The sequence below is a fragment of the Prionailurus viverrinus genome, chromosome A2 (assembly GCF_022837055.1).
Source record: "Prionailurus viverrinus isolate Anna chromosome A2, UM_Priviv_1.0, whole genome shotgun sequence".
NCBI lineage: Eukaryota > Metazoa > Chordata > Mammalia > Carnivora > Felidae > Prionailurus > Prionailurus viverrinus.
The window spans coordinates 7,443,563-7,455,580 of NC_062562.1; the positions used below are offsets into that span (position 1 = coordinate 7,443,563).

A 12,018-nucleotide genomic window follows, 5' to 3' on the forward strand; every position below is an offset into this window, starting at 1 on the left:
CCACCGCCCGGCCGCCCGGCCCTCGGCGGTGGCTCCGCCCCCGCCCTGCCCCCTCCGGGCCGGCCCCGCCCCCAGTCGCCGGCAGCCTGGACGGCCGTGGGGGGAAGGGGGAGACAGGGGATGCCGGGAGAACGCGATTGCACCTGGACTGCAGGTGTGTGGGTGCGCGCCCGAGCGAACCGGTGTCGTCCTCTCGCCCCTCCTCCCGGAGTCCCCAGGACAGGGTCCTCCCCACCGCTGCAGCTGGGCGCCGCGGGGGGCGGGGGCGGGGCGGGGCTGGCCGGGGCCCAGCTCCGGGAGGGCGCGGGCGGCGGCGGTGGCGGCGGGAGGTCACCCCTCCCCCAGCCGGCCCAAGGCTGGAAGCGGCCCAGCACAGGCCTGGTACAGGGTGGCGTGACGGCCGCGCGGTGGGGAGTGGGGCTGGGTCAGTGCGAGGCTGCACAGCCTCCGGCTAAGCCAGACCTGGCTTGGCAGCCTTTAACGGCAGGCTAAGCAGCCTTTAACTGCTTGGTGCCTCAGTTTCCCCAGCTGTAAAACGGGGTTAAAAGTGCTTCCTACTGGAAAATGGCATTGAGAAGATTCACTAACCAGGAGGTAGGGGCCTGAAGGAGGCCCCTCAGGCAAAAGGGCCCATAAATGGGGCAGTATCTATCTCGGCGCCCTTTAGGGCTGGGCTGAGTACTCTGCAAGGGTTTCACTAACGTTACTATTATTCCCCATGGGCACGTGACATTGTTATTTGTGTGTCGACTCCTCTACTAGAATGACAGCTCCACAAGGGCAGGAATTTGCCTGTTTGTCACTGCTGTGCTCCAGGCACCCCGTGAGTTCTCAGAGTCTGTCAAAGATCAGGGTGTGCGGACATGACCCAGCTCCCAGGATCCACATCAAACAGGCTGCTTATGAAAACCATTTTAAATTAGAAAAGGTAAGAAGCATCAGTGCACACAGATGGGAACAGAGGAACAGAGGGCCCAGCCCCGTGTGCAAATCGATCACCCCACAGCCCAGTGTGCAGTGGGGGAAAGGCACAGGCGGTGGAGGCCAGGGTGCTGGTTCTTCTGGGCCTGGCTTCAGGCCTTGCAGGCTCAGAGGTCGGCCTTCCGGAAACTTGCTCTGTTCAAGGAGTTCCTGGGGGAAGAATGAGGTGGGTTAACGTGGCCAGAGGGCTCCCAACTCCCGAGTGCTCATCAGCCTCTCCCGTCCTTCTCTAAAGTCACAGATTCTCTCTTGGAATCTACCACCGAAGATACGAATTGTGCCCATTTTACAGACATGGAAATGGAGGCTCAGAAAGGCGAAGTCCCACGTCTGGGAGATGCCCCAGCCAGGATGTGAAGTGGCTGCCCAGAGCCCGCCCGGCATGCATGCATGTCCACAGAGTTGCACGTTTGTGCAAAGCTGTGAGCGTGCACACTGACGCGCGCGTGGGTTGACACGCGCCTGTATGACAGCGCCCATCTGTGCCTGCCTCTGCCCTCTCTCTGTGGTCGGGGGCGGGGGCCGGGCACCTGAGGCCTGCCGTGGGAGGCGCCAGCAGCTGGGGCAGGCGCTGGGTGAGCAGGGGCTGCAGAGCCTCCCGCAGGCGACAGTAGTTCCGCTCCAGCTCTCGGTGGTACTCCTTCTGGTCTGGCCCTATCAGGGCCTTGTTCTTCCGCAGGGCGTCCTCACACCTGAGAGAGAGATGGCAGGAGATGATGCCCGGGAGAAAGCAAGCCTGGAGGTGGGGGGCAGTCTGGGGGTGGGGCCAGGAGCTACAGTGGGAGTCTGATAGGCGGAGGGCACTTAGAGAGGCGGGAGCTCCATAATGGGCATCAGGGATACAGAGAGGCTGTATGGGGTCAGGAAAGCAGAGCGGTGATGGGGGTGGTGGGGGGCGCGGGGGGCAGGCGTACTTCTTGCAGAAGTCCTTGAAACAGAGCCGCAGCTTGTTATGATGCCTGAAGAGTTTGGGGTCTTCCGGGATCTCCGCCAAGAACACCTGGGCCACCTCCAGGGGCCCCTGCAGGGGGCAGAGGGGCTCATGAGGGTGTCTGCACGGCCCCTGGGGTGCTTCGGGCAGCCTGCAGGCCCCACTGGCTGTACCTGGTTCACAGTGGGCCCCACAGAGCCCTGAAGCACCATCTGTAGCATCTTGGCGTCGGGCGGGTCCTGCTCGGTGGCGAAGGCCAGCTCCCGTGTCTTCTTCTGCATGTCTTCGATGGCCACCTCCACGGGTGTCAGCACTGTCTGTGGGGGGAGGGGAATGGCAGGCACTGGCTGGGGCCTGAAGAGGTCCTGACCCGAGACGGCCCGGGCAGCCTGGACCCCTGCTGGGGGTGGAGAGGGGTTCCCAGAGGCTGTGAAATGAACAGTGTGTGGGGGGGACTTCTGCCGGCCTGGATCTGGCAGGGTGGGGGCGGGCGGGGGGGGGGGGTCTGGTCTCAGCTGCCTGTGTCTGGCTCTGAGGACTTGGGGTGGGTGGTGGGCCAGTCTCAGGCTGGCTGGGTCTGGAAGCAGAGGCTGGAGTCTGACTGGTGTCCAGGCATAGGAGTTTAGGGTCCTCTCACCTCCCCGACCTGGGTCTGGGGGTACTGGGCCTCCCTTGACCTTGGGTCGCCGCACCTGCCCTCCCTGGGGCCCCGCCCACCTCCTCACGGTGGCACACGCGGATCCGGGTCTTGATGTAGGGGAAGGCGTGGTCTGTGCTGAGCAGAGTCTTGCGCTTGTGCTGCTCTGGCAGGTCCCCATGCGCGCGCCCGTCAGGCGTGAAGGGCGTGCAGAACAGGAAGGTGCGCAGCCCGTAGTTGCGGTCGAAGTAAGTCACCCGGTCCTTGAGCTCGTAGGTGTCGAAGTGCGGTTCCACGTAAGTGATCTGGATGTAAGCCTGGGATGCAGGGCTCAGGAATGAGGCTCCCACAGCCCCAGTACACACACATCCTCCCTGCAGGACCCCATCCCTGGAGAAAGGGGATTTGGACCTCCTTGGGTCTGGGAGGTTGAAATCTGGGGGGTCCCACATCTCACGTCTCGAGGTTTGAGGCTCTCCCAAGGAAAAGGATTTGGGGTCCCCAAGGGAGATACGCTCTGAAGTTTGCCTCCCTGGATATGGGAGACCCTGGGATGGTCAGGAGTCCTCACCTTCTGTGGGTCAAGCTTGGTCTTGTCCACGGGGTTCGAATCTTTGACAATCTCGACCACGTCCTCCCCAAACCTCTCCGTGTAGAACTCCTGGGGACACGGGGCTGACTTGGGGCCACAGAGGAGCAGCCCCCACTCCGCCCAGGGCAGCCCAATGCCCGTCTACCCCCTACCGCTGGGACGTGCCTCCAGCCGGTGTGAAATCTCAGCCAGCTTCGTGATGGACGGCTCTTTATACACAAACTCCTGCTCGTCCAGGTCGCCGAAGCGGGCACCATAGAAGCCCACACGGAAATACGTCCCGAACACACGCTGCGTCTGGAAGAATGGGAGCTGTGGCCCAGGAGGCCCCTCTGGAGGTCCCCTTGCCCCACATGCAGAAGAGGTGGGCATGGGCAGGGGGAGCCCATGAACAGGAAGTCACAGGCACAGTTGGGGGGACCCTGAGAATATTGGAGTATGGCCCCTGATGACTGCCAGCAGCTCACACCCTCTTTGTCCCCGACCTTTATCTCCTGCCTCCCCCAAATCTTTGTTCTCATTTAACACAAGCCCCTGGTTCCCGATTATCCTCGCCCAAGCACTTCTTCAGAGTCTGGATCTCAATATGAAATTAGGATTAGGGCTCTGTTGCTAGGGCTCTGTTGAGTACAGCTGTGTCCTCAATGCCTACAGCGCTGGGTATACAGCAGGTGCTTGATAAATGCTTGAGTGGCTGAGGGGATGCATAGCCCTCTGGGACAGAAGCCCTGGCTCCCTTGTTCCAGGTCACCCCCCCCAATCCCCACCACCCTCTACCAGAAATACTACCCTCTACCAGAAAGAAAGGGCGTAGCTCTGTGTTCACTCACCAAGGCCGATCCGGGCAGGGTGGGGCGGGCACAAGGGTATTGGTAGGGAAGGGAGAGACATTGTCATGGGAGAGGTCAGAGGTAAGAGCCCCCAAGCTCCAGGGTCCCAGTCTATGCTGCCCCGTGAGTGCCATTCTTTGGGCGGAGACCAGAGATCTGGGACTTGCCTGTCCCACCCGGCCCCCACCCAGCCCTCCCATCTTGGCTCTGGGTTCCTGCCTTCTTTGGCCAGAAAATTCTCCCCAAACTAAGAGATGCCTAAAAATAGACCCAAGTGGGGGAGAGGCGGGAGAGGGGGAGCACTAAATGGCAATGGGGAGCAGAGATCCTGGGGGAAGCTGGGGAGACAGAGACAGACAGATTCGAAGAGACTGACAGAGAGTGTTGAGCAAGACAGGGAGAGAGAAAGAGACAGGGAAAGGGACCAAGAGACAGAGACAAAGAGAAATACAGAGACAGACAAGGAGGGAGTCAGAGCACCCCCCCTTACAGGCAGTGACCAAGCTGGCCCTGCCCGAGGGAGGGGTGTCTCTGGAGAGGTCCCAGCTGGGTGAGTCACAGGCTGCCCTCGGGATCTAGGGCAGGGAGGGGGACCTGAGGGACGGAAAGGGGGGATGGGGGGAAGGGGGGAAGAAGTGGAGGGTGCGTCATCACCTACTGAGCACCAGCCCCTGCGGCCAGGCGGCCATGTTCCTCCAGCACCCCCTGGTGGTCCCTGACCACTGCTGACCAGCCATCATGGGGGCCCCAGAGGCAGGTGGCCACTGGGCCGACTCACCTCCCAGCCAGAGCTCTGTCGGAGAGAGAAGGGTCAGAGTCAGCTGAGCCGTGGTGGGGGTGGGAGCTGGGGCCAAGGGCAGGGTCTGGGAGGGCATCCCCACCCACCTGGTGCATGATCTTGGTGAAGGCCTCCTGCAGTTTGCCGTGCACGGCAGCCAGCTTCTTGTAGTCTCGGTGGGCTTCCAGGATGGGGATGAGGGTCTTGTAGACCTCGTTCACTGCCTCATAGAGCCCGCCCTAGGGGGTGGGGCACATCAGGATTCCCAGCACCCTCCCTAGTTTTCTCTCCAGCCTGGAAAAGCCCCCCTGCTGTGCTACTACCCGTCCTCCAGGCCTCCGTCTTTTATCACCTCCTCCAGGGAGGCCACCCTGACCACCCCACCCCAGATGGGACACCAGTCTTTCCACTTGGCCCCCATAGACCCCTCCGTGCTCTCTACCATGCTTACGATAGACCAGGTGCTGTATACATCTGCACTTTACCCATGTTCCTTCACTGGGGGGAGGAGCCTTTTTTTTTTTTTTTTAAATTTCGCAGAGAGAAAACGAAAACTCAGAGACACAACTCCCCAGGGCCAGGACCTGAACACCAGCCCTTCTGGCCTAGTACCCAAGACCTCCCCCCCCAGCTGCCTCTTGGCATGTGGTCACCACCGCTCCCGAAGGGCCCCTCACCCACAGCCGGTGCCACCATGAAGCTAGCAGAAACCCTGGGAAGTTTCCTGGCCAACTGTGAGAGGTCTGCGTGTACCGTCTGGTTTATTCCCCTGAGGCTGTTGTTTGAGCCTTTAACAAAATGGCAATAGTGAAAACCCCACTAGGGGTCTGGCAGCCCAGAAAATAAATCTCACCGGAAAAACCTGACTCCGAATCTGAGTGGGAGTCCAGACCTCATCACCAGTTCCCAGAAACGTGGGGACAGAGGAACAAGTAAAGCAACACCATGGGGACACAGCCAGCCTTGTTCAGGCCAGAAAACCCCTTGGAACAGGGGTGCGTGGGTGGTTCAGTCGGTTAAGCATCCGACCTCAGCTCAGGTCATGATCTCACGGTTCGTGAGTTCGAGCCCCGCGTTGGACTCTATGTTGACAACTTGGAGCCTGGAGCCTGTTTCGGACTCTGTGTCTCCCTCTGTCTCTGCCCCTCCCAAATTCACACTCTGTCTGTCTGTCCCTCTCTCAATAATAAATAAACATTAAAAAAAATAAAAAAAAATTTAAAAGAAAGAAAATTCCTTGAAACAAAGCCCACGTCTCCAACAAATGAAATGCAGGAAAAAGAAACAATTGCTTTCATGCAAGCAAGCAAGCTGGGAGAAAATCTTTTTACAACAGTGGGAAATACAATGCCTGAGCCTCAACCTATCAAAGAAAACATTAAAAACCCTCACTGTAAAAATTGGGGAACTGATGCCGGTTTTTTTTTTGTTTTCTTTCTTTGATTCAAAGAGCCTTAAGAGACTTGTCAGTCACAGCCATCGTGGATCTTATAAATGGATCGTGATTCGAACAAACCAAGTGCAAAAAAAAAAAAAAATTGTCGTGAGATCATCAGGAACATCCAAGCATGGACTGGTATTACAGAATTCCTGTTAATGGGGCACCTGGGTGGCTCAGTTGGTTAAGCGTCTGACTGGCTCAGGTCATGATCTCATGGTTTGTGAGTTTGAGCCCTGCATCAGGCTCCGTGCTGACAGCTCAGAGCCTGGAGCCTGCTTTGAATTCTGTCTCTCTCTCTCTGCCCCTCCCCCACTCACACTCTGTCTCTCTCTTTCAAAAATAAACGTTAAAAATTTTTTTGAGGGACACCTGGATGGCTCAGTCGGTTAAGCGTCCGACTTTGGCTCAGGTCACAATCTCACGGTCCGTGAGTTCGAGCCCCGCGTCGGGCTCTGTGCTGACAGCTCAGAGCCTGGAGCCCGTTTCGGATTCTCTGTCTCCCTCTCTCTCTGCCCCTCCCCTGTTCATGCTCTGTCTCTCTCTGTCTCAAAAATAAATAAACGTTAAAAAAAATTTTTTTTAATTAAAAAAAAATTTTTTTTTTGAAAAAAAAAAAAAGAATTCCCATTAATTTGGTCATGCACAACTTGAGTTGTATACCAGGGTTTCATCAATGAGTCTGCACAGGGAGGTACTTGTGTGTGTGATGGTGTGATGGGGAGGGTTTGTTTAAAGCTGGAACTTCTCCAACTCCAACAGACACAGAATCTCTGAGATCTTGTGAGAATGTAGGGTTCAGAGGGTTTGGGGGACCCAGGACTCTGCATTTATAACAAGCCCCCAGGTGATACCCATGCTGCTGGTCCTTGGACTACACTAAGGTTTAAAAACAAGAAAACAAACAAACAAAAACTAGCTGAGTAGTTGTGTGGGTTTCATCAAGCAATTTGTGAAAATTCAGATCTTGGGGCGCCTGGGTGGCTCAGTTGGTTAAGCGTCTGACTTCGGCTCAGGTCATGATCTCGCAGTCTGTGAGTTCGAGCCCTGCATCGGGTTCTGTGCTGATGGCTCGGAGCCTGGAGCCCGCTTTGGATTCAGTGTCTCCGTGTCTCCCTCTCTCTCTCTCTCTCTCTTTCTCTGCCCCTCCCTTGTTTGCGATCTCTCTCTCTCTCAAAAATAAACATTAAAAAAAAAAACCAAAAAACAAAAAAAAAACACCCCAAAATACTCCATCAAAACCAAAAAAACAAAACAAAAACACTAGAGACAAAGGCAAAGAGAAGATGAAACAAGAGAGTAAATGCTGGTGGTTGTTGGATTTGAGTGCTGGGTATGGGGGCGATGGTCCAGTTTTTTCCTTTTAGGCGTGCTTGAAATTTTCTATAATAAAAAAAAAATTTAATAGCGGCTGAATGTATCGAAGGCTTACTACGTCCAGGCCTCGTGTCAAGGGTTTTACAGGGAGAGTGGCAGGTAACGTGAGCTGGTGAAGGTCCCGGTTGTCCTCTGCAAATCCCCTGCCCAGAAAGGGACCAGGCAGCAGCTCCGCCGTGAGTCTCCGGGAGCAGGCGCTGGGCCCTTCAGCGGATCTGATGGTGCCACCCTGGCCCGAGCCCCAGGTCCCGCAGCCGGCCGCAGGCCTCACCATGGTGAAGTAGGCTGCCGCCTGCTCCAGCAGTCCCACCAGCCCCAGCTCCGTGAAGTGCTTCCCGGAACAGAAGCCCTCCTCGTCAGGCGACAGGATGTCGTCGGAGATGGCCGATTCCTCTAGCACGTTGGATGAGATGTTCTGTGGTGGGAGGCAGCGTTAGGCCCCGGCCCCACCCCAGGGGTGCCACCGCCCCCCACTGCCAACCTGTCAGCCGGGCAGCTCACCTGGAAGGAGACGCAGCCCACGGGCAGGTAGCGGCTGTCCTCCAGCAGGGCGAGGTACTCGGCCACCAGGGCGGCCGCGTGCACCATGCACTGGGCGGCCTCCGCGTGGTTGCCCAGCTCTGCATGTTTCCCTGCCATGTTCTGCAACCACGTGAGCCGCAGGTCGGGGGAGCCCTGGTAGCCGCGGGCAATCCTGGCATGCGTGGGGGGGGCAGGCGGGGGTGAGGAGGTGGGGCACTCACCCTGTCCCCACTGCCTATCCCTCACTTGTCCACCCCTTTTGCTTGTTACCCCAGCCATCTGCGCCTCTCACCAGCCAGGCTCCTCGGCCAGACCCCCATTTACGTGGGGCCTCCTCACCTATTGATCTGCTCATCTCTTTTCTCATGTGTCCTTCCACTTGTCTCCCACTGACCAGCCAATGGCCTCACCTGCTTAATCTTAAGCCACGCCCTGCTCCCCCATTCCCCTTGCTCGAGAACCATGTCACTGTCCTCCAGGCCCGTCCATCCCGTCTGCACCCTGCCTTCCATCTCCATCACCTGTTTCCCGTCTCCTACTCCCCAATTTCTTTTTATTTGGTTCAAAAATGTTTAACATTTATTCATTTTTGAGAGACAGAGAGAGACATAGTGCCAGCGGGGGAGGGGCAGAGAGAGAGGGAGACACGGGATCTGAAGCAGGCTCCAGGCTCTGAGCCGTCAGCACAGAGCCCGACGCGGGGCTTGAACCCACGAACCATGAGATCATGACCTGAGCCGAAGTCAGACGCTTAACCGACTGAGCCCCCCGGGCGCCCCAAGAGATTCTTTTTTTTTTTTTTTTAATTTTTTTAAATGTTTATTTATTTATTTTGGAGAGAGAGAGAAACAGAGAGCACAAGCTGGAGGAGGAGCAGAAAGAGAGGGAGACACAGAATCCAAAGCAGACTCCAGGCTCCAAGCTGTCAGCACAGAGCCCGATGTGGGGCTAGAACCCACGAACCATGAGATCATGACCTGAGCCGAAGTCAGACGCTTAACCGACTGAGCCCCCCGGGCGCCCCACCCACTCCCCAATTTCTAACCAAACCCCTCACCTCTCCTCCAAATCACTTCTTTCCTGACCCATTGTCACCGGTTGGTACCTCACCTGTCCCTCCCACCTGTCCCCTTCACTTGTCCTTATTCTCATCTGTCGCCGTCCAGTGTGTGTTCACCTGGCGCCCTTTTCCCCGTTCACTTACCTGGCCTCCCCTTACCTGTCTGCTCACCTGTCGCTGTCACCATCTACTCCCCCATCACCTGTCTGTGCGGGAGAACGGCCGCAGGTCCCGCCTGGCCCGCCTCACCTGTACATGAGATCGATGAGCATCTCCGGGTCCTCCTGATGCTCCTTCATCTTCACCGTGTCCGTCAGGATCATGTGCAGGTTGAACATCAGGTCCTGGACCTGGAGCCGGGGAATGGCCAGGGGCCAGTGAGGGCGTGGAGAAGCCACCAAGCGTGCCGGGCAAGCAGGCAGGGCGAAGCACAGGCTGAGGAGGGCGTGGCGGGGGCGTGGGGGGGCGTGGCGGGGGCGGGGTCACCTGCTCCGCGAAGGTGCTGTCCCGCAGCCCCACGTCCTCCTCCGCATAGGTGAGGATGGTCTTCAGTGACCGTCTCAGGTGCTCTTCACTGAAGCTCTGTGTCGTCCCCACCAGGGACGAGAGCGACATGGTCACTTGCATCTTCACGCGGGCAAAGTTCTGAGAGGAGACCGGGAGGAAGAGCTGTGAGGCCTCGGACTCTGATCCCCAGGGCCTTATTGACCTGCCCGCGCCACCCGTCCCCCCTCCTGCCCTCCATCTGCTGCACTGACACCTCCTACTTACGTTGCCGATCTCGAAATTCTGGCGCATGAGGAGGTAGAGTGAGGCGCTGGCGTGCGTGCGGATGGTGCTGATGCGGCTGCCGCAGTGTCGCAGGAGCCTCAAGCAGAGATCGGCACACAGCTCTGTGTCCTCCTCGAACAGCAGCTCTGGGAACTGTCCCCCAGGGCGAGACAGATACTAGTCGGCCCCTCCCCATTCTGGCACGGAAGGTCCCGGATGGGGGTGGTGGCAGGGGCATCTGTGTTCTGCCCGCTTTGGCCAAGCACAGTGGGCTTTGGAATCAGACCTGGGGGGATGCCCTTGCTGTGTGACTCTGGGTGAATGACTCTGCCACTCTGATCCTCAGTTCCCTCCTCTGCAAACCATGGCTAAGGAGGGTCTGTCCCATGGGGTTGCTGAGCACATGGCAGGTGCTCAACGGGCGGTGACTATTACTCTGATAACCGTGACCGTCGAATGGGGCTTACCTTGGACACCAGGGCTCGCTGTGTGGCCAGGCCATGCTGCAAGAAGAGGGCACTCTGGGCACTGCCCAGACTGTAGAGCACAACTTTAAGCACTGCGCCTAAGACGCTCTCCCGGGCCTCTGACAGCATGACCGTCTAGGGGGTCAGAAATCCAGCTGTTAGGGACTGAGCGGCTTACGGGGTCAGGGAAAGAGAGGGATTGTATGGCCAGAGATCACGAGGCACGGTGATGGGGTTGGAGGTCAGGGAGACGCTGGCTCAAGCCCTACCTGCACGATGATCTCCAGTGTGTCCAGAACCACCAGGCTTGCCTCGGTCGCCAGGTTCCCGTCCACCAAGGCCTCGTGTTCCATTTCATCCTTGGTCCTGGAGGGGACGGGAGGGGGTTGGGGGCTGAGGTCCAGGGACACCGGTTTTTCTGGAAGCCGGTCTGACCCCAGCAAACTACTTCCTGCCCACACCCACTTGTCCACACGGTCTGAGGTCTGTCTCCAGTGTGTGATGCTCTTCCGCCAGCGGACGTTCTCCTGGTTCCCAAAGGGACTCCTCTCTGAGACACGCAAGGCGCATGTTCACGGATGTGCGAAAACACAAAGACGTGACCGTGAGGAGACGCGCTCAGGCATTAAGATACACGTGTGGGATAACCCGTGAGGACACTGGGTGACACGTAAGCATGAGAAGGGAACACATAGTTAAACATGAAGGACATGTGAGAACAGACAGGGAACACAGACACCCGTGTGCACAGGGATGATGCACACGCTTTTTTCTGGGAAAAATGAGCCAGACATGGAAGTAGGGATGCCCCCCTCCTGGGGTCCCTCAGACAAAGGCTGGGAGCAGCTGGTGGGGACGTGCACAGGACACATTTCCCCCTCACCACGACTCCGCCGGACCATCTCCTGTCGTGCTCCAATAGTGCCCAAGATGGCTTCCTCCAGACGAGCCTTCATGTCCAGTGACTTCTTGAACGTGAGACTGTTGATGCGCTCAAAGGCCTTTTTCCCCTGTGAGGACAGAGAACGGGTTCAAGGTTGATTCTGCCCTTTTCTGTGGGACCTGGGCTACTTGGTCCCACTCATTCATCCTTTCTGACCTCCAGGATCCTGTGCTTGGAGACACAGTTCTCCCCTTTACTGAAAGGTCTTGGCACCTTCCAGAGTCTATTCACAAAGGCAATTCTCCCTTTTCTCTTTGGCTCAGCACAGAAACAGTCCACCCCTTTACCCTCAAACCTGCAGGAAGCTGTGCATGAAGACAGTCCACCCCTTCCCTCTCGCCCGCAGCACCCCAGGGACCTGTACACACACTCAGCCTGCCTCATACAGCCCGTCCCCCACCCCCCGGCCCACTCCCACCCCCACACCTTGTACTCAAAGGCAGCAAGGCAAAGGTACAGCAAGTCCAAGAGACGACCCAGCTGAGGGAGGGCAAGGTCAGCAGCCCAGCGCTGCAGGAGGGCTGGCTCAGCATTCTTCAGGACCCACAGCACACACACCAGTAAGGTCCGGCTGGACTCAGCAGAGAGGGGGCAGCCTGAGCGAGAAGCCTGGGGCCAAATAAGGGAGAAGGTGTTCAGAAGGGGCGGAGTTGATTTTCATTTCCTCCAAATTAAGATGAGAACTAGCCTG

The 12,018-nt window shown here is 57.7% G+C and overlaps 1 protein-coding gene and 1 long non-coding RNA gene across 5 annotated transcripts in view; one reads left to right on the plus strand and one right to left on the minus strand.

Moving 5' to 3' along the window:
* The first annotated feature begins 124 nt into the window (after window positions 1–124).
* On the plus strand, window positions 125–1,517 carry LOC125155306 (uncharacterized). The gene is made up of 3 exons (XR_007148132.1): window positions 125–154; window positions 763–928; window positions 1,217–1,517. It is a non-coding gene; the product is annotated as an uncharacterized LOC125155306 (long non-coding RNA).
* The window catches only part of DOCK6 (dedicator of cytokinesis 6), a 44,292-nt gene continuing 33,174 nt past the window's right edge, over window positions 901–12,018 (minus strand). For 3 of the 4 annotated variants that reach the window (XM_047840415.1, XM_047840406.1, XM_047840397.1), the window contains 19 exons: window positions 11,754–11,936; window positions 11,268–11,394; window positions 10,850–10,934; window positions 10,654–10,750; window positions 10,385–10,519; window positions 9,918–10,070; window positions 9,633–9,791; window positions 9,396–9,496; window positions 8,066–8,258; window positions 7,836–7,979; window positions 4,857–4,988; window positions 4,750–4,764; window positions 3,307–3,432; window positions 3,121–3,210; window positions 2,630–2,866; window positions 2,086–2,229; window positions 1,896–2,002; window positions 1,512–1,673; window positions 901–1,131 (listed from right to left, as the gene is read on the minus strand). In XM_047840415.1, the coding sequence (XP_047696371.1) occupies window positions 1,089–1,131; window positions 1,512–1,673; window positions 1,896–2,002; window positions 2,086–2,229; window positions 2,630–2,866; window positions 3,121–3,210; window positions 3,307–3,432; window positions 4,750–4,764; window positions 4,857–4,988; window positions 7,836–7,979; window positions 8,066–8,258; window positions 9,396–9,496; window positions 9,633–9,791; window positions 9,918–10,070; window positions 10,385–10,519; window positions 10,654–10,750; window positions 10,850–10,934; window positions 11,268–11,394; window positions 11,754–11,936 (2,433 nt within the window). In that variant the 3' untranslated portion in view covers window positions 901–1,088. Of the gene's footprint in view, window positions 1,132–1,511; window positions 1,674–1,895; window positions 2,003–2,085; window positions 2,230–2,629; window positions 2,867–3,120; window positions 3,211–3,295; window positions 3,439–3,971; window positions 4,765–4,856; window positions 4,989–7,835; window positions 7,980–8,065; window positions 8,259–9,395; window positions 9,497–9,632; window positions 9,792–9,917; window positions 10,071–10,384; window positions 10,520–10,653; window positions 10,751–10,849; window positions 10,935–11,267; window positions 11,395–11,753; window positions 11,937–12,018 lie in introns of those variants that run through there. The other variant, XR_007148124.1, reaches the window with a different exon arrangement.